We start from the raw sequence: 26,400 nt of genomic DNA, 5'->3' as shown, positions 1-26,400 counted from the left end.
AGAGCCTTGAGTCGATTGGCCGTGTACGTAGTAATGTTGCACTAATTTTGATTGTGATATTGTTTCTTGAGAAAATATTATTTAAAACAATCTTTCTTGTGTATGGTAAAGGCAGTCCCATGATGCATTTGTTGAAACTTGTTTAAAGTACATTTGACAAGGAATGAATTTCCTTACAGATTATGCTAAAGTTTTGCATACAACTTTGTTTTGTCAAACTATACATTCTATACTTTACCTACTAGTATTTTGAAAGAATTCAATCAGTAATATTTCCGAAAAAGAAAATATATCAATGCATTATTTTTTATCTTCGATTTTTAGTTCAAGTTAAGGTTGGATGTCTCATTTTATCAATATATGTGACAAAGTTGAAGCCATTTACTGTTCCTTTACCATAAATACAATTTTTAAAAATCTGAAATGAAAACAAATACAAATACGAATACTTTCTTAATTCTGATATGTGGAATTTACATTAGTTGGGAAATAATACAGGTAATACTATTTATAAATGAACATGTTTTATTTTATTGATATAGCTGCAATGTGCATATTTGTCGTCTATGTTTAGACTTATTACAAAGTTACCATGTTGTTTTTTCTGACTTCTAGAATACATATCCATTTATATTATATAGAATGCCATTTAAATCATATTTTTGTAATATATTTTACAAAAACCGTTCATCATTGTCATGTTTTGGAGGAAATAGTTTCATAGCATGAAAATTATCAAACTGAAGGAAAATCGTATGCACAATATCTATATATATGCAATTTTTTATTACAGTTCAGTTAATACACTGTCTGGTATTATCGGTTGTCTCGACAAAAAAAGTCATCCTACTTTTTTCTATATTTTTTGAAACCTTTTTATTATTGTTTTAGTTGTGTTGTACGTTGTGTTTTGTAATTAAATGTATATGTAATTATGAAATTATGTGTTATGCAATTAATATTTATAAGTAGTGCTCAATTTCTCCAATGTATGTTCTATATGCAAAAAAATAACCATGCCGAATGTAGTGCTAATGAATTATCTATTTTATTTTGAATGTGCAATTATTGGCTGTTGTCTCTGTTTTTGTCTCTTCTGCGATGAAAGCGAGACATATATAAAAAAGAAGATGTTGTATGATTACCAATAAGACAACTGTCTACAAGAGACCAAAATGACATAGACATTACCAAATATAGGTCACCGTACGGCCTTCAACAATGAGCAAAGCCAATTCCGCATAGTCAGTTATATTTCAGCCCCGAAATGACAATGTAAAACAATTCAAAGGAGAAAACTAACGGCTTTATCTATATAAAACAAGAGTGCACACGCTGAAATGTCTTGCCTTCTATACTTATGTTGATAGTCCTAAGTATAAAGCTACAAATGTAAGCTTTATTACAACTGTCACATAAACTTAACATTAACCAAGATAACTAAACAAAGACCAATGAACCTTAAAAATGAGGTCAAGGTCAGATGAACCGTGCCAGGCAGACATGTACAGCTAACAATGCTTCTATACAACATATATAGTTGACCCATTACTTATAGTTTAAGAAAAATAGACCAAACACAAACTTAACACTGTGCAATGAACCGTGAAAATGAGGTCACGGTCAAATAAAACCTGCGCGACTGACATAAAGATCATAAAATATTTCCATACACCAAATATAGTTGACCTATGGCATATAGTATTAGATAAAAAGACCAAAACTCAAAAACTTTACTTTGACCACTGAACATAAAAATGAGGTCAAGGTCACATGACATCTGCCCGCTAGACATGTTCACCTTACAATCATTCCATACAACAAATATAGTAGACCTACTGCATATAGTATGAGAAAAACAGACCAAAACACAAAAATTTAACTATAACCACTGAACCTTGAAAATGAGGTCAAGGTCAGATGACACCTGCCAGTTAGACATGTACACCATACATGTCCTTCCATACACCGAATATACTATCCCTATTGCTTATAGTATCTGAGATATGGACTTGACCACCAAAACTTAACCTTGTTCACTGATCCATGAAATGAGGTCGAGGTCAAGTGAAAACTGTCTGACAGACATGAGGACCTTGCAAGGTACGCACATATCAAATATAGTTATCCTATTACTTATAACACATGTAACAAGAGAGAATTCAACATTACAAAAAATTTGAACTTTTTTTCAAGTGGTCACTGAACCATGAAAATGAGGTCATGGACATTGAACATGTGACTGATAGAAACTTCGTAACATGAAGCATCTATATACAAAGTATGAAGGATCCAGGTCTTCCACCTTCTAAAATATAAAGCTTTTAAGAAGTGAGCTAACGCCGCCGCCGGATCACTATCCCTATGTCGAGCTTTCTGCAACAAAAGTTGCAGGCTCGACAAAAAAATAAACAAAAACAAATATGTAACATATAATCAAACAACAACCACTGAATTACGGGCTCCTGACTTGGGACAGGCACATACATACATAATGTGGCGGGGTTAAACATGTTAGCGCGATTCCAACCCTCCCCCTTACCTGGGACAGTGGTATAACAGTACAACATAAGAACGAACTATAATATATAGATTGCTTTTCAAGCAACGGCGACGTTGATGTCGTCAACACCTGTTATTTTTTCTGCTAAAGTCGGTTTGATAGTAACTACATTTTTTTTGTACTTGTGTTAGGTCAATGATATGTTGTATGAAGTTGCATTACTATCATTATATATCATTCTGAAGACTTTAATGAGGCCCTGTCCCCTATGATATGGTCCATTGACTTTATAATAATTAGCAATTTGCAATCTTAAGATTTGTTCTGAAGTTAGTTTGATGATATCTTCTTTTAATAGATCAATGATATGTTGTATGAAGTCGCATTACTGTTAGTAAATTTCAGTTTGACCACTTTTTTGAGGCCATTCGCCCTATAACATGGTCCAGTGACTTCGAATGAATTAGAAATGATCAATGTTAAGGTTTCTGCTTATGTTGGTTCGATATGATCTACTTGTGATAGATCCATGATATTTTGTACGAAGTTGCATTACTGTCCATACATATTTGTTTGAAGACTATTTTGAGGCCCCGGCCTGAAGCGTAGATTAGTGAATTAATTAGCTTTTTTTAATGTTAAGTTTATATGCTCAAGTTATGTTGACAGGACTACCTACAAAAACAACGATATTTTCTATAAAAATACACTATTGCATGTTCATCTTAGTTTTGTCGATCACTTTCAGTTCCTGTAAACAAGATTAAGATCCAATGTTTTAATTAACAAGCAAAGTTGCTGTCCATCAGATTGTCTTTTTATAATTTCATGTCAATATGCGAGACACGTCTCTGTGTCAATGGTTTATTCTTGTATATGGAAATTTATATTAATTGGTACAGTTATATATTGCAATGTTTAGTAGGTCAAATGTTTCCATTCAGATTAATTAAAGAATATGCTCGTGGTTCACCAATTATATATCAGAATAATGTTAGCTAAGCAGACACCAAAACAATCAATTATGTATTTAAATAATGTACAAGATAATACGTGTAGAAATGTACAGTAAACTGTTTATATATGTATATTTAGGGTTTTATAATCCAAAATAAGGGTGACTCTAAAAGAAGAAGAAAAACACATGCTAAGCCTCTGTTCGTCTGCTTTTTGTAAATTGCGTCTAGCAATTTATGTAAAAAAAACTTTATTCATATTAATATGATGATTTATTCTATATCATCTGAAAATAAATGCAAAAAATCGAAATACAATAAGCAAACAATTATTTTGTGAACTTATTGAATTGATTTCTTCATAAGTTAAGATTGACTAATCATTCTTATAAAGCAAGCATTTTTGTATAGTTGTGGTTAAAATAATATAACTATAATTATTTTAAAAATCTTGAGTGAGATGTACAATTCTAGAAAGGTTTTATTGAGTAACATAACTGCATAGTAATACCTCCTCAGCAGCTATTAGATTTTTCATATGTTTACATGTTTAGGTAACATATTGTCTTATTGATAATGGAGGGTTACAAAAATTTTAGATACACTGTATATAAATGTGGATAGATATATATGTATGTTTGTGTAATGCTAGTGTTAATCATGTTTGTCATATTTGATAACAGACCTGTAATTTAAACCAATAACATATCTTTATCCGTATCATTCTCTTCACATGACAGCATCGGCAGTACATGAACCACATATGATGGAGCAAACTTGACATGCCAAAATTGTTAACATTGTCTTCTGGTTTTTATTGCACTTTCGTGTTTCTGTTGTTTCATTGTTTTCCTCTTATAGTTGATGTGTTTCCTTTGGTTTCAGTTTGTAACCCGGATTTGCTTTCTCCAAATAGATTTATAACTTTCTAACAGTGGTATACTACTGTTGCCTTTATTTAGAATTCCAACGAGCAACGTTGCTAGAGGTAATCGATATGAAAAGCAGGGTTCTTAGCTTTAGGTATAACAATGAGTATTTTACCAAAGAGGGACGAAAGATACCAGAGGGCAGTCAAACTCATAAAATCGACAATAAACTGACAACGCCATGGCTAAAAATGAAAATGACAAACAGATAAACAATAGTACACATAACACAACATAAAAAACTAAAGAATAAACAACACGAATCCCACCAAAAACTCAGGTGCTCCGGAAGGGCAAGCAGATCCTACTACACATGTAGCACCCGTCGTGTTGCTTATGAGAAAACAAATCCGTTAAATAGTCTAATTCGGTAGGTCACATGTATGAAAGGGAAGGGGACTGTAAAGGAACATATCCGATATCATTTTTGAATTGGTTAGTCCATAACGGTCAACCAACTCGTGATGGCGTCCGAAAAATTTACTAAGAGATGATGTCAACTTCACCATTTGGAACTCTTGATTTAATAGCTTCCTTGTAAGCATCAAGAAAATCATGATAGGAAATTTCCTTGAGACAAAGTAATATGCATGTATTAAAATATTCAGCATGTTTCAAGCATCATGCAGAATGTTACTGACTTGTTCTTCTCTTGTTATGAAGAAGAAAAAATAATGACTATACGAAAAAAAAAAGAGCTCACTGAACTCGAAAATTTAAAATCCGAACCCTTTCAAAACAAGACAAGTTATAAAAGACAAAATCACAGAATAAAAAAATGAACTGAAAGAAAGTTCAAAAAAGGAATGTCCCTAATCAAATAGGAATATCAAAAGCTCAAACAATCACATGAATGAATAACAACGTAAATATTCCTGACTTTAGCTTGATACCAACATGTTCTTATTCTTTTATTGATAGCTTAACGTCTCACTTGTATGACAGTCGCCTCTGTAGGTTTTAAAGACGACCAGTTACAAGACGAATTTGAGATTAAGATTTAAAAGTAGTTTATGTGCTAGAACACCCCGTAGTTATAACTTGGCGATACAGTGATTACGATAAGAGGAATTTATAAGTTGTCATCTGGATTACATATATTCAACGGTGGTCAACCAGATAATGATGACATTGTTCTTACGTCACGTGAAATATATATGATGTCATAAATAACATTGTATAACACAAATACCGAAAGTGGTAAATAAAAAAATTATGACATTGTGTTTATCCACTACAAACCAGTAAAAGTCTGATATGGACTATATAATATGTACTCCACTGTACTGATTTTTACGCGACCAGTCTGAATTGGTCTAAAATATACTTGAAATATCTCAACTGTTGTCTGAACCATACTTCCCAGTCTTCACTTCTACTCGTCCTTTACTCATCTAGTACTTAACCATTTTATAAGAATCTGAACCATGTCCGGGTAGTCTTATTTACTCCCGACCAAGTCTGAACCATACTTGACGCGTCTTAACCATTCCTGACCAAGTCTTAACCATACTCGACCTAGTGTGAACCATCATGACCTACTCTTTACAAACGTAGACCTTTTTGCAGTATCTATGTATTAAATTAATAAATTTAGGAACAATTATACATACGTTTATATATGTATAACAAGTCTTTTAAAAAGGGTAGAGTATCACCCAAAAAATATAAAATCATAAAAAAATGTTAAATATTTCAGTAAGATGTAAAATGATTCTTATCTTGACATGTGGTAGTCAAACTGTAATTATAATATTGATCGTTATATAAATTATCACGAATCAATACACTAGTAATTGTTTTCTTCAATACTGATTTTTGGAGGAGGATTCACAAAAAAACTGTACGTGTCCTGTACTAAGGTGTGAGTCATTGGAGACAAATGATAGTAGGGACTCATTCTGTGTTTTTCATCAAAACCTTTTTGGGAACTGCCTTAAACTATCTTATAAAGAACAAACTTCCAAGTAAGTCTGTCGACAATAGACCAATCATCGTTGTGGTCTATGATAATGATGATAAGGTTGATGAGATCAGCTTTGGCTTTCCAATTTGTAATCACTTCGTGACCATTCATGCATTTGTTGACTTGCAGTTTTCTTTCGCCAACATACTACAGGTCATATCGACACTGAAAAAAGATATACACCATTCTGGGTTTTGTAAAACATATTGCACAATATAGTGTACAAAGATCTAACGGAGTGTCAAGTTAATGTTTGAGTATTCAGTATGTGTGTGGAAGTTACCAAACGACTTGCTTCATCCTGCAGAAAAAGAGCTTTTTTTTTAGAGAAAAATAAGTCTTTCAGACTTTCTGGTCTCTTAAAAAGCTAAGACATGAGGTTTGGACAGGACCTAGGATAATTTTGGGTGGTGCGCAGTAATCAAAAATTTATATCACCTTGACAATGAAAATAAAACACGATGGTCAAAGGGAATATTTTCTAGTTGGATTAAACAAATATCATTTATCAAACAAGAAAACTTGCGGCCTTATTAATTCATGTATAAAAAAATGAACGTAAAAAAAAATATGTAATACATAAACAAACGACAAACGCTGAATTACAGGTTTCTGACTCGGGACAGACACATACAGAGAGAATGTGGCGGGTTTAAACATGTTAGAGGATCCCAACCCTTTCCCGTACCTGGGGCAGTGGAGTGACAGTACAATATAAGGAAGAACTATTGAAATCAGTTTAAAAAGGCTTTACTAATCAGATAAATACAGATAGAAATACTACACAGAGTGGACTTTTGTCTCTGTGTAATACGGATGCTTTATAAACGGCGGAAATAACAAATAGAAGGCAATCATGCACATTTTTTAAGGATAAGGATGTAAAATTCCTGATTTTATATTAATCTTTATCTTTTTTTGCCTGGTAATTTCAGTTAAAAAGGGAAGTGATTTATACAGTCAAAATTATGAAATAAAACAAAGTAGAGGTAATTTGTCAAGTGTAGTTCTAACTTGTCGAAAATTGTTCAGACATATGGTTGTGACGAACTTCATTATCTGATTTTTATCTTTTATTAATTATTTGCTTATTGTTCATAACTTGTAATTCATGAAAGGCAGCTCACTATCTTATTTTCATGGTTTATAAAGGTATGTATAGATTGCACCCTGATTGGCACCCCACTCATTGATTTACGCGCCAGGTAAAATCATGTGACAAGTAGCACATGGTTTTTCATACAGGTAAAGTGGTTATGCAGAGCACACCTAGATTTTGATGTGAACAGACGTTCTGTCTGCTGCAGTTCACTTATATATTCAGGACATGGAGATTCACAGGACAATAAAATGAATAAGCTCAGGGGTTGGTCCATGCAGTTTTATAGTCCTAATAATTATGACGTCTTGAAAGGCTATTATAATTTTTTTCTTTGACGCCTTATTTCGAAGAAAAAAATTATAATAGCCTATCAAGACGTCATAATTATTTGGACTAGCAGTTTTAATGCTCAGTTTTGGAGTGGCAAAAACGTTTAAATGGTCAGACAACGAACGTCCCATTTATTGACACGGATCATCCCAAATACCAGTTGTGAGGTTTAGTTTAACGTATCATACTACGGCCAATATATATATGTTATGTGCAGAAATTACGTATTTGTGTTTATAGAAGCTGTGGTTTATTCACCGGAAGTTGGTGTTAGTTTTACCGGAAGTCCGTGTTTGATTTAGAAGTTATGCAATTAGTGAAATATATTTTATAAGTGAGTATATAGTGAGCCATACATCTTATTAATGATATAAGGGTATACAAGTCAATATTAAATAGTGAAAAGTTTAATAAGGTAAAAGTTTAGAATAATTCAATCTGAAAGTATTTGATGTTCGTTCCAAGCGACGTCCTAGATCTTGACCGCAAACAGAGTGTATGATAGCAGATGTGATAAGACATTTTCTGATTAGTTTCAATTTATACTAACTAACATTTCAGTTGTTTATTTTGTTTATTTGTATTCATTTACATGTTATAATTATGTTTAGTTTTGTTTGATTTTGTTTAGTTTTGTTTTAGTAAAATATTATTTTTTTACTTGTGTTTCTATGAATGTTGGCCAACTGACAATCCGATTATCCTACGTCTTTACAATGGTTTAGACTGAAAAAAGGTCGAGAACTGTCAAGTATTGGTCGAGTACACGTCTGGCGTATTAAATTGTATACCCGATACCTTTTGTTAGCTGTTATTCGTGTGTTTCTGTGTCCTTTATGTTCTCCCATTTATGTGTATTGTAGTCCTGTCATATAATGTTGTCATTTTAATGTTATGTTTAACATTTCCATTACCTTGGGAGGTTGGCATGCCACAAAACAATGTTCAACCCACTATTTTGTTCTTACAATGTCCGGTACAAAGTCAGGAAAGTGACCATTGTTATATTTTAATTCGTTTCTGTGTAAGTAACATTCTAATGTTGTGTTTCTGTTGTGTCGCAGTTTTCCTCTTATATTTGATGCGTCTCCCTCAGTTTAAGTTTGTGGCCGGGATTTTTTTTTTCTCAATCGATTTTTGAATTTCGAATATCGGTATACTACTGTTGCTTTTATTTACATGGCGAGAATGGGTTAAGACTGTTTCAGACGGGTCGAGTTATAGTTCAGAATATTTGCATCAGCAAAGATAAGGGTCCAGTACAAATCAGTACTGTCGGGTTAATATCAAAGGTACCAGGTTAATAAGTCAGACGCGTGCTTTATCTAAAAAAAGACTTATCAGTGACGCTCGATCAAAAAACTTAAAAAGCCAAACAAGTATAAAGTTGAAGAGCATTGAGGACCAAAGCATTACCATTAAATTAATTTTATGCCAACACTGAAGTGCTGACAACTGGGCTAGTGATACCCTTGGGGACGAAACGTCCACCAGTAGTGCCATCGACCTAATAGTGTCAATAGTTATCAAAGGTATTAGGCTTATAATTTTGATACGTTAAGATTGGGGTCGAGTAATATCAAGTATACGTCAGACCTAATCAGACTGATCGAGTAAAAATCAGTACAGTCGAGTATACGTACGGTAATAGGCCATTTCAGACTTTACTGGTTTGTAGCGATGACAAATAGAATATATATGTTTTCATCGGAATCACAGATATTCTATAGTGGTCAATCAAATTATAATGACATAATGGTTACAACAAGTTGAATATTATATATGTTATCATCTATACAAATCTTTTCTTTATAATGTTTTTTTTTCCATTTCCCTCTGTTCTGAGGCCATAATAACTCGCAATCTCCAGCGTAAAGCTCGCATCCATTCTTCACTTACTTCGTATCACTACACTTACTATTTTAGTATATGGAAAGGAAACGAGGACTGTACAGAGATTAAATAACTCGGTTAAATCTTATCTAGTCTTTTCTTACGGTTTTCATCTGTATTAAGAAGCTTGTGTCTATTCTGATGGCTCGTGCAAAGAGAGTTTCACGCTTCCCGCTCGTTAAGAACACATGTAACAACCCGTAGTGATGTTCGTAGGTTGCTTAAACTTCAGACTATATCCAGGTATCCCTCATTTCGCATTGGGAGTCCAAGTTCAACGACTTTCAACCCGTATAACCACTATTACTGAACCTTCTAATTATATATATTATCTATCTTCATTTTTTCTTGTCCTCAATATAAATTTGGGAATGGAAATGGGGAATGTGTCAATGACACAACGACCCGACCAATTCAATGGGTCTTTAACACAGCGAGAAAATCCCGCACCCGAAGGCGTACTTCAACTGACCCCTGAACAAACATGTGTACTAGTCTCGTGAAAATTGAGGCATGACATATTGTATCTGGATATATACTAATCAATTGCAATTTGATTAGCGAAATATATTGATATAAGCAAATAAAAATACAGTAATATTATAATAGATACATTCATAAACATCATCAATGTAACTATCATCTTGAACGATTACCTTTTATTTAAAGTTATTAAAATTAAAAATAATAAAATAAATTGTAATAACAGTTAAAAAAAACAAATGTCTTGATTTAATATTGTTTATCTCATCAAGTTGTTTGACAAAACGTTTTAGTGTGAAACAACTAAAGCAGCTATCATTCTTTTACATAAACAATCATAAAATTCCTTGTGCTGTTAAATGATCATTCGCAGCTGATCTCAATACACAATCTAACTAAAATAATATGTATAAATCTATACTTACAGGTTAGATGGTCAAATAGAGGTTAAATCTCTGGTGTTTATGCTTTACCTGATAATTGTTGTTATTATTTAAGGTAGCTTATATACTATCGGGAATAATAATGTAAGCTTATTTATATAGAGACCGCATTAAAAATATCCTAATGAAGTTGATCTCCAATTGCGGTATCCGTCATTAGAGGATTTTGATTAAAAAGTATAAAATAAAGATCTGCTAAAAAATCTTCAATTACAATAATTAAAATTTCAAGTTAAACTTTTCAAAACTTTGATTTTGTCCACACATCATGTTATATTCATTTTAATCACTAGAAAGGTCGACTAAATCGTCTAATCAAAGTCTTTATGTTTATATGGGAATCGTATGTTTATGGGTAATATTAGACTTGCTACATCATGTACATGTCCCTTCCTTTTTTGTCAATTTTGCCGATTTAACAATTTACTATTATAACTAAGAGATTGCCATTATACTGACATCTGAGGAAGGGCAAACAGTTTACTGACTGGTTTTAGTCAACTTAAAAAAATTTATGTAATAAGTAAGAAAGAAAGAAAAGAAATTAACGAGAATTGTAGCAAATCTAGGGAAATACCAATGTGGCCCGTTAATAACTGAGAAACGGAAAGTTGGTGATAGGAAAACTGAAATTGACATAGTTTTTGAATGTTTGAAGTCAGCTTTCTGTGTAAATTCCAAAAAAGACATCCACATTTCAAGTAGACTTTCTACTACTTTACACGATATACATGTACATGTTTCATGTATTATACTTATCAATAATCTCAGGTGGGGGTCTTTTGAATCAAGCTGTATTGATTTGGCAATCAGGAAAAAAGCTCAAAACTCAAAACCAGAACTAAAACATTTTGTAGTTATCAAAGGTATCAGGATTATAATTTTTATGCCAGACGCGCGTTTCGTCTACATAAGACTCATCAGTGACGCTCGGATCAAAATAGTTATAAAGCCAAACAAGTACAAAGTTGGAGAGAATTAAGGACCCGAATTTCCAAAAAGTTGTGCCAACTGAGATACTTATGGATAATAGTTCTAAAAAATAGAGAGACAAAAATAATACAAAAGAATAAAGAATAGCGAAAATGGAGAAAAAATATGAAGAATAAAAAACAATGAGGTGCTAAAATATAGGGAATAGTATATGAAACTTAAAAGATTTCACAGTTAAATAATTGAAAATGAGACAACTCTCCAACAGAGCCATAAAGACATATGTATAAGTAAACAACTATAGCATGTATAGGTAACCAAACGACCTCCAACAATGAGCAAAATCCATAACGCGTAATAAGCTATAAAAGGTCATGAAATGACATATGAGAAGCAATTCAAACGAGAAATCTAACGGCCTAATTTTAAGTCATTTATGCAAAAAACAATGAACGAAAAACAAATATGATATACATGATATACTACAAAAAACGAAAACTACTGCATAACAGGCATTCAGATGAGCAAATGGAGGGTGTCTGGGTTAATCAGTAACCGGAAATAGACTCGAGCAATTGTAATACATCGTGCATATGTATTTCAATTTGGGGTCAATAAGATAACTTGTTGCACTATAGATTTCAATTTCAATGAGGTTTTATTCTTGAATTCTTGGGGTTCTTTTATATGCTGAATTCAACCATGTATTAAGTTTTTGGAATTTAGGCCCTTTTTATTGGTCTACATGAGGTCCAAAGGGTCCAAAATGAAATTTTTCAGGTTCTTTAATATGCGGAATCTAGCCGTGTATTTAGATTTTATAATTTTGAGTCCTGTTTTCAAATTGGTCTACATTAAGGTTCAAAGGGTCCAAAATTAAACTTAGTTTGATTCTAACAAAATTGAATTCTTTCGGTTCATTGATATGCTGAATCTAAACATGTTATTATATTTTTAATTATGGCCCAGTTTCAAATTGGTTCAAATTGGGGTCCAAAATTAAACTTTGTTTGATTTCAACAAAAATGCATACATTTTTTTTTATACGCTAAATCAAACCAGGTATCTAGATTTTTGATTGTTTGGCCCGGTTATCAAATTGGTCAACATTGAGGTCAAAGGGTTCAAATTTAGACTTTGTTTGATTTCATAAAAAATCGAGTTATTGAGGTTCTTTGATATGCCGAATCTAACTGTGATTTTAAATTTTAAATTTGTTGTCCTGTTTTCAAATTGGTCTACATTAAGGTAGAAAAGGTCCAAATTTTAATTTTGTTTGATTTTAACAAAAATTGAATTATTGGGGTTCTTTGATATGCTGAATCTAAACATGTATTTATATTTTTGATTATGTTTTCAAATTCGTTCAAATTGGGATCCAAAATTTAACTTGGTTTGATTTCAACAGAATTGAATTTATGTGCTTAATCTTACCATGTATTAAGATTTTTGTTTTTGGGTTGTTATCAAATTGGTCCGCATTGAGGTCAAATGGGTTAAAATTAAATTATTTGGATTCTTTGATATGCTGAATCAAGCCATGTATTTCGATTTTTGATATTTGACCATAATAGGTAAATTAAAAAAAATAAGTTCATTAGACCACATGCATTCTGTGTCGGAAATCTATGCTGTGTCAAATATTTAATCACAATCCAAATTCAGAGATGTATCAAGCTTGAATGTTGTGTCCTATGTCCCAAATCGTTCACCTTGTACCATTACATCATACACGTTACACCTTTGCACCATACACCTTACTCATTACACCATACACCCTTCCCAATTCTATCTACACGATCCGAAATTACCTATAATGCAATCAAATTTCAAATATTAAGATTATTATTATTGTTTATGTTTACAATACGAAAAAAATAAATAAAAAGAACTTCGTTTTCAACCAATGAAATGTCATACACCATCATTCACACCATTCCCGATTGCACGTTACACAATCACACCATGCCCAAGACACCATTACACCATTCCCCTTACACCATACACCATAGCACCATACAGCTTACACCATTGCACCATATGCCATACACCATTACACCATACACGTTTTTTTGGGGGCAGTTTACACCATCCAAGGGCAGTAATTTTTAAATCGAAGTATATAACACCAGTATTTTTAGTTCATGTATGTATCAATTAGGCATGCAGTGTTTTATGGATTTTTTTCTCATTGTCAATCATACCACATCTTATATATTTTTTTACAAGCAGGTTTCTCCATATCTAATTGTGATTAAAGCCTAGACATTTAAACGGTTACTTTCGTTGCGTAAATATACAGTAAATAGGTCAGTAATTATTATCCCGCTGACAAAACAGACTATGGCAATCTATCGACGGTGGTTGTTCATTGACAGTTGTTTGACCAACTTATGGTTGAACACCACAAGAACTAAGTAAAATCCAGCAAACACATACTGAACGTTCAACATGAAACTATTCAGACGGTAATTGAAAATATATAAAATGCTCCGCATGCATTATTGATTTTGCTATGCAGAAGGTAAACTAGAACCGATTGGCAAATAAACTCATCATAGATATCAGGACTAAATTTAGTATATACGCCAGACGCGCGTTTCGTCTACAAAAGACTCATCAGTGACGCGCGAATCCAAAAAAGTTAAAAAGGCCATATATATATAATATATATGTAACGACTGCGCAGACTCACACGTCCGTATAAAGGATCACATAATATCAATCTATTAACAACCTCTACCATGTCTACCAAAGGGAATAATTGCGATGATCACCCGGAAATGCTTATAGATTATTTCTGTATACACCACGATGTTTTGTGTTGTGGAATATGCGTTTCTAGTAACCATTAAACATGTCAAAATTTTATGTCGTTAGAACTTGCATCAAAAGATGTGAAAAGCTCTGCATTATTGACCGATATTAGTCAAAATATTATTCATCTTACTAAGGTGTTAGAGCAGTGAACAATAACAGGGACGCAAACATTAACTCACTGACAAAACAGATGGCAGATATACTCCAACAGTTGGGTACAACAAAAGCGCAAATACCTGCGGAAAAAAATGATGATTTAGAAAATGAATTGATAACCGAATTAACGTCTCTTCAGACGAAACATGAGGCTGCTATCAACGAAGAAAGGAAAGAAATAACTAAGTTATCGACAAGATTGAAAGAAAATGAAAACAGAGTTTGCTTTCTGGAGGAAAATGGTACAGACAATCCACTTTTTGTAACTTTACATCAACAGGCAATTACCCTACAAAGGTTCGAGGGCAATGTTCGAGATATGATATCCAAAATACAAGAAATTAACATAACATTAGAAGAAAGTCAATATATGTCACTGGAACCATTTGGGAAGGTAGTAACTACGACCAGACCATGTGAAATCCAGTGGAATGATAATGCAAAGAAATTACAGCAAGCACAAAGCTTTATAGATAAATCAAAACAGATTGTAGGATTCGAGAAGGAAAGCGAAATAACTCTAAAGTCCGGGGTTAAGTACGAATTTTATGGTGTGGCCGTTACTAGGGACAACAGGTTACTGCTTAGCAACTATCAATATCAACATCCTAAACTCTTTGTCTACAGAGATTGCAAAGATTTTCAGACGGAAATAAGATTTTCTAGCATACCTTGTAGTGTCGCTGTGATACCGGAAACAGATACAGCAGTTGTTACAATACCTGAGGAGACATCAGTACAGTTCGTTAACACTACAAACTTCACAGTGGATATGAAAGTTGATGTTGAATTTAATTGTTATAGCATAACTGCTGTTAAAGATAAAATTGTCATAGGAGGATTTTCTAGAGTCAAAACACTGAAGACTGATGGCTCCATTTTGCAAAATATACATTTCAAGATACCTGATCTGTTGGCGTATTTTGTACGATGAAGTAACACGGCACATAACAGTCAAGACTGATTATAACCTATACTGTATAAAATCAGATGGAACACTCGTTTATACAATTGATGGAGCGAGAATAAGATGAATTTCTGCAGACCAACGGGGAAATATTTACTTCACTCATAACAGAAAAGGAAATATCAATCGACTCTCGCCGGACTGGACAATCTCGGCAGAAGTACCGAACAAGAACCATGGACTTGTTGACGCCCGTTCTGGTGCTATGACTTTTAATAGTGACTTCACGAAACTGTTTGTAATAAACAAAATTGACGACAAGTCTGTTTTTGTATACAAGTGCATATATTAAAAGTATTATATTTAACTACCTCAAATAAAATTTAAAAATAATTCTTATATATTATTCAAGTATAAGTTTAGAAATTAAAAAATAATTTGATGAAGTTTGTGTTGCAAAATCTTTAGTTGTTTGTTACTTATTTTGTGGACTTGTTTGTTCACCCGCGGTATTTTGGGAAATTTGTGTTTTCAAATCTTTAGATTTTAATTTATTGTGGACTGCTGTTTTTCTGCTCGTTTTTTTTCTTTTGGTAATAATTTTTTGTGTTGTCTGTTTTCCTTCGACGTATGGTTTTTGTTCCCTCTTGGTATAGTCTCCCCTTTGTATGCCCTTACCGCTAGGCGAATAAGGAAATTACGTGATACACTTGACCGTCCGTCCTTCTGTTCTTTCTTCCATCCGTCCTTCCATTTGACCTCCCGTCCATTCCAAAAGTATTTTTACATATTATAAGCAAACTTGAGCGGGGGCATTCGTGTCCTCCGACACATTCTTCTTTTATTTATATATTATGTAATTTACGATAGATCCAAAAACCTACAAGCAAAACAATAAAAAATTGCTTATAATATGTGAAAATACTTTTGGAACGGACGGGAGGACAAATGGAAGGATGGATGGAAGAACGAACAGAAGAATGGACGGTTCAAAAATTAACACGGTGGTTTCTTGGTGCTTCAAACCACCGTGTTAATGTTTGCTTCATTCATATGTACATTCTTTATGATAATGCGAAGCTATCCGAACCTTTTTGGAAAGGCTTAACGTGTACATCTTTAGTTTTATTAACAAATAAATAAATTTGGTGTATTTACTGTCTTCTGATTGGTTAAAAGTATTACCTTTATTTTCAATGTTTGAGATTGAGAATGTTTCAAAATTGAGAATGGAAATGGGGAATGTGTCAAAGAGACAACAACCCGACCAAATAAAAAACAACAGCAGAAGGTCACCAACAGGTCTTCAATGTAGCGAGAAATTCCCGCACCCGGAGGCGTCCTTCAGCTGGCCCCTAAACAAATATATATACTAGTTCAGTGATAATGAACGCCATACTAATTTCCAAATTGTACACAAGAAACTAAAATCAAAATAATACAAGACTAACAAAGGCCAGAGGATCCTGACTTGGGACAGGCGCAAAAATGCGGCGGGGTTAAACATGTTTGTGAGATCTCAACCCTCCCCCTATACCTCTAACCAATGTAGAAAAGTAAACGCATAACAATACGCACATTAAAATTCAGTTCAAGAGAAGTCCGAGTCTGATGTCTGAAGATGTAACCAAAGAAAATAAACAAAATGACAATAATACATAAATAACAACAGACTACTAGCAGTTAACTGACATGCCAGCTCCAGACTTCAATTAAACTGACTGAAAGATTATGATTTCATCATATGTACATCAGGCACAATCCTTCCCGTTAGGGGTTTAGTATCATACCATCATAACATATATGAGAAGAACATAACCCGTGTCATGCCAACAACTGTTTTTAGAATATAGTTCCGACGCAAAGACCTTATCAGTGACTCAATATTAACGCCAAAATATGCAATCTTTAATGACTTGACAACAGTATCGTAATTACATCCCTTCTTAATAAGTCTATTCAAAGGTTTTTTAAGTTTCTAAGGTGAATACTGACACCTTTGTGCTTTATAAAGAATATTTCCATAAAAAATTGGATGTGAAATACCTGAACGTATAAGAAGTCTGCATGTTGAGCTATATTTACGAATGATGTCTTTATACCGATGATAAAATTTAGTAAATGTTTTGACTAGTTTGTGATATCGATAAATCTTGTTTTCTAACAAAAAAGTCAAAAATTATGATTTAAAAAAAAAATTGTCGCTCAAGTAGTTTTCCAAACGCAATTGTAGGATGACGAATTGCAGGATAGATTTTTATAAAGAGAATTGCAGAATGATAATTGCTGGATAGCTTGACACTAGTTACGTGTATCGGCTGAATATACTTTACACATGAAATTATAGCAAATAAAGTGAAACCTTACAGGTAAAACGTTGCCTCAATAATGTCTGCAAAACTAGAGAATACACGAGGGCATTTAATGAAATAAATCCAAAAAAAAATATGCACTATTAGCAGAATTGATTTTTAAATTGTCTATAATCGAACCGATTTACTACTCGATATATGGTATAGACAGTTATCGATTGTCTAAAACTGTGCGTTGAACTCTTTATGTCCTTTCTTGTCTTGCTATATCGTTCGATTACAGTAACTGTGGATGACATCTGTTATTTATATTTCAATATGGATCGATGTTACTATAGTGTAAGTGTATACTTCGATGAGTCCAATGAGTGTTTTCACATCATTCTAAGCTTTTTAATACGTAAAGTTTAAGGTAATTGTGACTTAATTTGTAATTGCCATTATATATATATTTTTCAAATACAGATACATGGGATTTTGCATATATGTCATCAAGACAGCTATCCAACGACAAAACTATAATAACTTAACAGACAATCTCATTGAGGTAAACGCATAAATGTCAAATATAAACAACTAAAGATAATTTGGTAAATATATAGGAACTCGAAAAAGTCAAAAATCAAAATGAGAAAATATGTCCGACATAGATCCATGTACAGCCGTTCTTTGCAATCAACTCTAAGGTATAGGTTCAGGTACAATTATTTCATATAACCAGCTGTATCAGTATAATATTTCAATATTTCAAAATTTATTAGCTACGAGCATTGAATTTCGTTGATACGGTATAGTTATTATTGCTTTGTTTGTAATTGTGTTTTTGTGTGCTATATAATATACCTTCATTTAGTTAATTGAGTTTTTGTACTGATTCTTTAATACAATAATCGAGATTCATAAGGGAAGGGTTGAGGTATCAAACAGTTGATTAAACCTCTCCACAAGTGTATGTGCCTGTTATGTGCAAGTCGGGAACCATTGTTATATCTGATTTTTTTTTTTGGATTTTTGAATTTTTTTTTGTAGAATTGGATGTTGTCGTTGACAGTCTCTGGTATTTTTAGTGTTATATCCCGCTGTAATCGTTTGAGAGAGCCATTAAGAGAGAGCCATATCTCTTGCACGTATAAGACACCCTTGTAGATTTCAAAAAAGAGTAGGCTTATGCCGCTACAAGGCAGCACTCACACCCGCAAAGTGGAAAGGGATTAAATTCAATATAAACTTGTTTCCCAATCAACTATACATAAATATATTTAAACTAAATTGTTTGAACCTGTCCTAAGTCAGGAACCAAATAAGATATAATAATATAATTTTATAATTCCAGCGTATTAAGTTCCAAATATTTTTTCGGCGTTCTATTCTTTTTTCCCGGACCAAATATACTAAATAATACCAGCAACACCGCATACTAAATGGGGGTTAGTAGACGACCCTTTGATTCTAGGATCTGAGCTGGCAGGTCACGTAAATAAATTTGTTGGTCAGGAAAATAATAGTAATAAATCTGCTGACTCCCACCTAAAACAAACTGGCTTCCAAATTCTATTATACAGTAAAACGATACATGACTTTGTGTTATAAATAATCTTGCTGCAGCAGTTGATTTTTTTTTTTCTAAAATAAATAATCTGACAGACCAAATCTACCCGGCCGGTCCCCTCAGAATCCTTATACCCTCTTCAAAGATAGATGATCGATACCCGCTTTAATTGCGATATAAAATCATATATAATAGGAAAAAGACGGGGGGAAATGGGGCTGAGGTGTCTAACTGATTTTTTTTTATTATATTGGTTGCAAATTTACAGTCCCTTGCAAGAAGTTTGAGATTAACATGAAAAGGTGGCCCCGGGGGAGGGGGGGGGGGTTCTTTCGGAAATAATATATTTGATTTTGAATTCTAAGGAAGAAAATCTTATCTTGGATAATTACCACTAAAATTTGTGTTAAATTTTAGAAAAAAATAATTTGTCGCGCCGCATAAATTTAAATGGTCGGTCCCTACTAGTTAAAATGTTTATTTTTGAACAGATTTATATTCAATATCTTCTATATGTTTTTCTTTCAAACACATGCACCGTGGTTAATTAATAGATTGTCCACATGATTAAATCATGCTATCATTCCACGTGACTATCAAAAGTATAGAAGGTGAACACCACAGGTATACATTTATACGTACTGTTCCGTTTTGATCCGTACACTTCCGGTATATAATTTAAAAATACATAGTCTTGTATATATCCATCCTTATACTTGAAAGCTCGTATTGTATCGTTGCTTTCTCATAAAGGGGCTCTGTGGGGTGTAAAGGGGTATTTTAGTCGATTATTCGATTTTAATAAACTTTACCCAATATAAAAATCACTGCTCCTAATACGTTCGTTAGTCATTATTCGTCGGTTCGTGATCTCACCGGTTACCTCTAATAAACCGTAAATAATCCGAAAACAAAGTCGACTTACCGTAGCAAATCATTAAAACAATTGAAACAAATGAATCCATCTTTTACGGTTTTTTGTTAGCCGTTTACGGGTGGTCAAATTTTGTTGCGAGTAGTTAACGAGCGGTTTCAAATACTTACGACTGGAAGGAGATATTAACGAAAAAAATAATTCTTGGACAAGAAAAATGTGCCGCTTCGTTCAAGGATCATTTAGAGTATCTGCGAATTATTGCAATTTGTAACGAGTTATTAACGGATACCAGCTATTTACGTACAGATGTATAGTATGACTACGAGTTTGGGACTTGTAAGAAAATCCGCGTATGTGAAAGGGGCATAATGTGAACTTTTGAATCCATACATTGTCAATATTACTTACCCATTCTATTCCATTTGCCTCTGCTGCTTCCATAGACAATATGTTTATTGGACACTTCAGCTCTTGTATTGTGATATATGCTGCTTCCGGGTCCGCGTAGAAGTTGAATTCTGCACATAAATTTATATTTCCTCGTCCTATAAGATGAAAAAGAAGTGCACACGTTCAAATGTGTCGCATGCTTTTCGTGATTGATTTTATTGTTACAGTTTTAAAGAATAAAATGAGTATATCATAAACATTATCATTGATCCATGAGAGTGAGGTCAATGTCTTAAAACCAAATCTAAAAAATGTGTACACTTTACAATCATTACATACACTACATATAGTTGAATAATAGTTTACAAGAAACAGACCAAGCAATGAACACTTATCTTTGAGAAACTATGAAAATGAAGTCGAGGTCAGATGATACACACCTTACAATCATTTCATACACAAAATATGGTAGACCTATTGCTTTTAGTATCTTAGAAATAGCTTAAAACCGACACTTACTAAGACCTATGAATTATGAAAATGTCAAAAATGGGACATGAAAGATGCCATACTGACATGTACACCTAATCATCATTTCAAACACCATATACATGTCTGATCCCCCTTCCTACTGTTTTTAGAAATGGACCTAATCAGGTAACTTTAACCTTGATCACTTATCCTTCAAATGAGGTCTAGGACATGTAATCCGTGTCTAACAAGCATGTAGACAATTCAATGAACCAATAAACTAAATACAGTTATCAAATTACGTATTGCACGAGGTATGAAAAATACAGGGCTACATCTGTCCTAAACATAAAGCTAGCTTTATACAAATAGTGTACGCCGCCGCAGATTTGTAATCCTTATATCTTACATTCTATGACTTTCACTGTACGCTTGTCGCTGAACCCGATATCAATAGTATTGTCAATTTAGATCTTACCTATCATTGTATGTGTTTTTCGGTCTTGATTAAGTCATAACAGTATCTCATCATGCTTACTATTTACGTTTTATATTTTGAACTTCAAAACATTTGATCTGAACTGAAGTGCCTTTTTTAAGAAGCATGGTGTGCAGAGGGAAATCATATCAAAATTAATTTCGAAAGTTGCAAAACATATTTTATTATGTTTATGTTTACTTTATCTGTTTTAAAGACAAAATAGTCAACCAAAACATACCTGAACGTAAAAATGTTAAATCGACTTTTGCCCATTTTTGGGGATTTTTTCCTAAACAAATGTCGACGAGCTGCATATAGATGCTCCAAACTGATCAATTTTATCTTTTGGCAGAATTTCTGTCAGAAACAATCAATCAACGACATAGCAAACAGGAAAAACGACACAAAAAAACAGTAGTATACAAAACATTATAAGTTTGAATATAATGAAACATTACTTTATGAATGACTCTTGTCTACTTTAAAAAAATATTTACATTGAGAGAAGTTTATTTGGCTTAGACTTATATATATTTTTACTCATAAATAATCGGATAAATCGTTCCATGATTTTACAGATCTCATTACAAGATTATTGCTGGCATGAATCGAAGCATAACTGAAATATTACCAAAATTTCTGAAAGCAATAGATTTTATTGAGACCGTTACCTCACACAAAATGATATACTGCATTTATAGCTTACCCAAACCCACTCAGGCATAGCTAGCATTAGAAGAATGAATGTATACTGTTAAGATCACTTTTGGTAATATAGCTCCTCATAATTTGTTCAGGGTTAATACATCTTTTGCTTTCAAAAACGTGTTTTGAACCTTCATTTTGAAGATAAATCTAGACATGCTAGTAAAGCGATTCGGATGTACAAAATTTATAAAATTGTATTTTCATTTAGCAGTAAGCACTCACCTTCAATGTTTCCTCCCATTATGAATACCTCTTTTAACTTTCCGCCAAAGTCTGGATCAAAACGTAAAGCCAAGGAAATATTTGTTAACGGCGCAAGAGCTATCAGGGTAATTTCCCCTAAAAAATATAATTGAATTTTGCATGAATAGATTCGAAAAAGCTTTCAAACTTACATGTAGTGTAATAACAACAAACACGTTTGATATGATAGAACATACAATTATTTGATAAACCAGATTGAAATTAGTCTCCGTTTGGAGGAATATCTTTTCTTATAATTGCAAAATAATATTGATTCGAAAAAGCTCTCAAACTTACAACAAACATGTTTGATATGATAGAGCATACACATATTAGATAAACAAGATTTATATAAGTCTAGGTTTGGCGGAATATCTGATAGCAAGGTAACTACTTTTATGATATGTTTCATTTTCTCGGATTTACTTCTAAGGTAATATTAGATCAATACATATGGTATAACCCTGCTGCATATTTAGCCATGGTTACTAAAAATCATGTTTAAAAATAACATGCAAACAATCGTATATGATATTAGTACTCAACACATCGAATATTTACTAATTTAGATTTGATAAAAGTTTAACATAATCAATTTTCTGAGTGTGTTATATTTTACCGTTATCATATTTATTCGAAGAATAAAAACATTAAAATTACAAGAGGGAACATGTATTAAGGATGTTAGCTACTCTGCTTCAAAATAACAAGCTTTTTAAATGACTTTTCTAAAATTATAGTATAAATAAGGAACGTAAAAAGGAAGAAAAAAATGAAAGGTCCGTGTGCTTGTTTTCGATGCCGGGAAATGATTCTCCCTAGATTTTTCATACTTTTAACTTTGGCCATTTTTTTGTTTCAAACTCCATGAAACAATAACAAGGGTATTATAAAATTTTCAAATACACCTTTTTATACTATATGTAATAAAATTAAATAAAAGTAGGGGTTAGCGGGCAAAATGTTTTAATGGCAATACAGGGATAAATCCAGAGGATTTCTTATATCTGACAAAAATTCAAAAACAAGAGGAGCAAATATCCTTTATTCATATTATGCTTATGGTTTACATCAACAGTAAAAAAACAATAGTACGTTCCTGAATGTGGCTTATATGGTTTTATAGTTAAGATTATAACACAATGTTGACTGCTGTACCCCTAATTTTTACCTAATATGTCTGTTGGTTTTGATCACGCATCGTTGTCAATATAATGGAATTTGATGCAACTGTCATACAAGTGAGAGGTTTAGATAGCTATAAAACAAGGTTTAATCCTCCTCTTTATAAGAAAATGCCTGAACCAAGTCAGGAATATGACAGTTTTTTATCCATTCGTTTGATGTGTTTTATCTTTTGATTTTGTCATTTGATTAAGGATTTCCGTTTTAAAATTTCCTCGGAGTTCAGTATTTTTGTGACTTTACTTTTTTTTCCACATTTTCGTACTGTTAGATGCAATATGTACCAGGGTTCTCGTCAGTAATTTTCAAGATAGCCTTCACTGCATGTTCTGAATGAATTAGAGACATGTCAATCTTTGAAGAAAAATATACATTCACTAACATTTTTTTATAAATCATAAATTTTACAAAATTGTATGATTGATCGAAGAATGATGAATTTGATCAGTGGATTTATTTGAATTGTAGTAGTTGTGTTATGAATATTTTTATATTTTTGGTCAAATTCATGGGCAGCATAAATAGTGGTTGTTTTTTTTTTATTATTCTATACAATAAAGGGGACTTATTCCATAGTTTCGGTTATATAAAAAAGAAGTTGTGGTATGATTGTCAAGAGAGCACATGAAACCAGGAATTAACAATTATAGATCACCATACGGCCTTCAACAATGAACAAAGCCCATACAGCATAGTCAGCTATAAAAGGTCATGAAATGACAAATGTAAAATGATTGAAACGAGAAAACTAACGGCCTAATTTTTGTACAAAAAAAGGAACGGAAAACAAATATGTAACACGTCAACAAACGACAACCACTGTATAACAGGCTCCTGACTTGGGACAGGCATGTGGTGGAGTTTTAGCGGGATCCCAACCCTCCCCCTAACCTGGGAAAGTGGTGTAACAGTACAACATCAGAACGAACTATCAAAATCAGTTGAAAAAGGCTGAACTCATTAGATGGATACAAATAGAAATACATCTTACAAAAACACAGCGTGGACGTGGCCGGGAACTTGTTTATCCCAACAAAAAAAAGACACTCAGTACAGATCTGAAAGTACTCGTAGTTACTGACAGCTAGTTCAAAGCCACTAACAAATAATTTTAAAAAATCATGCATCTAAGACTAAATTATCAATTAGTATACATCCATCATCTATAGGTTACCGTACAACATTATCAGTTTGTTCATATATAGATTATCGGCAATTATCCATGTATACATACATTTTTGGGGGTTAGGGCGTTCCTTGATGAAGATAAAACCAAAAGAGGTCTTCGATCGCACAAAGCCTATAAAGTGTTATTTTCCTTAACAAACGGATTCTTGTGAAAAAAAATATATATAACTGTTCCTTCCGGGGAGGCTCTTTGTAAAACAACCGGCAGGAATTAATGAACAACTAGCCTGCGACTTTTATACAAAAATCGTAAACAATCCGTTCCAAAGCACTCATTGAAGTGCCCTCATACTTACATCTAGTCGATCACAAACTTTCAGGACCCTCAGGGTATTTCTACATACGTTGTCAATATCAACATTACCATTTACGCACGTGATAGCAAAAATGTCTACGTCAGATCTCGAAAGAGCAAGCATTAATGCTTTTGAATCATCAACGCCAGTATCCACGTCTATAATCAGTTTCGTCGCCATATTTTCAATTATGTCTTTATGTTAAAACATATCTATCAACAATAAATGTAAATGTTAATATAAATATGGACAGTCAGGTAAATGCAAAACGTGTACGATAGGGCCCATATGATTACCTAAAGTCAAGTTAGGTATTGTTTATCTTCAATGTTATTGATATTCAGTTTTGTAAGTTACATTGTTCATTTATACGTTATAATAGTTTTCTATAAGACATTTAGGGCAGTTGTGTAATTACCGTTAGTATATTTTTTTATCAAAATAAAACAATTAACAGTAATTTAACTGTATAAATAAACAAAAAATACGGTACGTAAAACTGAAATGTATATTTTGAAACGGCTTTAATTGCTTGTACATGCATCCACTCTCAATGAGGGGGGGGGGGGGCAAGGGGTTTAACTGTTATGCTGTTATGGGGCATTTTAATTCTTTGTTATCTGTTATTCTGAAAATATATTTACTGTTAGCTGTTATTGTCTTATTCTTTGTTAGATGTTATAGGACTATTATCTATTTTGTTATCTGTTATTGTGAGAATCTATTTGGTGTAAACTGTTATTGAAAATTGGAATGTTAGCATTTTGACAACCAATCTTCCGTAGAAATTGAAGATAATTGAAAATTGTGATTTGAATGGATAATAGTCTCATTGGCACGCTTACCACATCTTCTTACAATGTATATCTATTGGGGTCTTTCTACTGGTAATATCGGATGGCCCTGTATTTGTAGAAGAATTTCAGTAACATACATCACATAAACATATTAAAATAAATTGGACCCAGGACCATTCCAGTATATATTATTATTATCCTTTGTAATAAATTCCGTTGTCTGTAAACATGTAGCATTTTGTACAAATTATAATTCACTTATTACTTGTACAATAACTTATAGTATGGATTTTGTTATAAAAAAAAAGCATTGGTACACCCTATAGATTTTTTTTATTCAATGACCACATAATAATCTTTATGCTGTACTATTACACCACTGTCCCTGATTAGAGGAGGATTGGACACCAACTAGCATGCTTAAGTTGACGCAGTCACATTCTGTATGTGCCTATTTCCAAGTCAGGAGCCTGAATTCAGTG

The 26,400-nt window shown here is 32.8% G+C and overlaps 1 protein-coding gene across 1 annotated transcript; it reads right to left on the bottom strand.

The window, feature by feature from the left end:
* Nucleotides 1–325: 325 nt before the first annotated feature.
* On the bottom strand, nucleotides 326–25,295 carry LOC143074225 (nucleoside hydrolase-like). Its single transcript, XM_076249773.1, has 4 exons — nucleotides 25,118–25,295; nucleotides 22,432–22,548; nucleotides 20,568–20,704; nucleotides 326–418 (listed from the first exon to the last, which is right to left on the bottom strand). The coding sequence occupies exons 1-4, from the start codon at nucleotides 25,242–25,244 to the stop codon at nucleotides 326–328; spliced, it is 474 nt and encodes a 157-aa protein (XP_076105888.1). The 5' UTR covers nucleotides 25,245–25,295.
* Between the last annotated feature and the right edge of the window lie 1,105 nt (nucleotides 25,296–26,400).

Source organism: Mytilus galloprovincialis, chromosome 5, assembly GCF_965363235.1.
Source record: "Mytilus galloprovincialis chromosome 5, xbMytGall1.hap1.1, whole genome shotgun sequence".
NCBI lineage: Eukaryota > Metazoa > Mollusca > Bivalvia > Mytilida > Mytilidae > Mytilus > Mytilus galloprovincialis.
The sequence above is the reverse complement of the archived record's forward strand: the minus strand, read 5'-3'. Positions and strand labels throughout refer to the sequence as shown.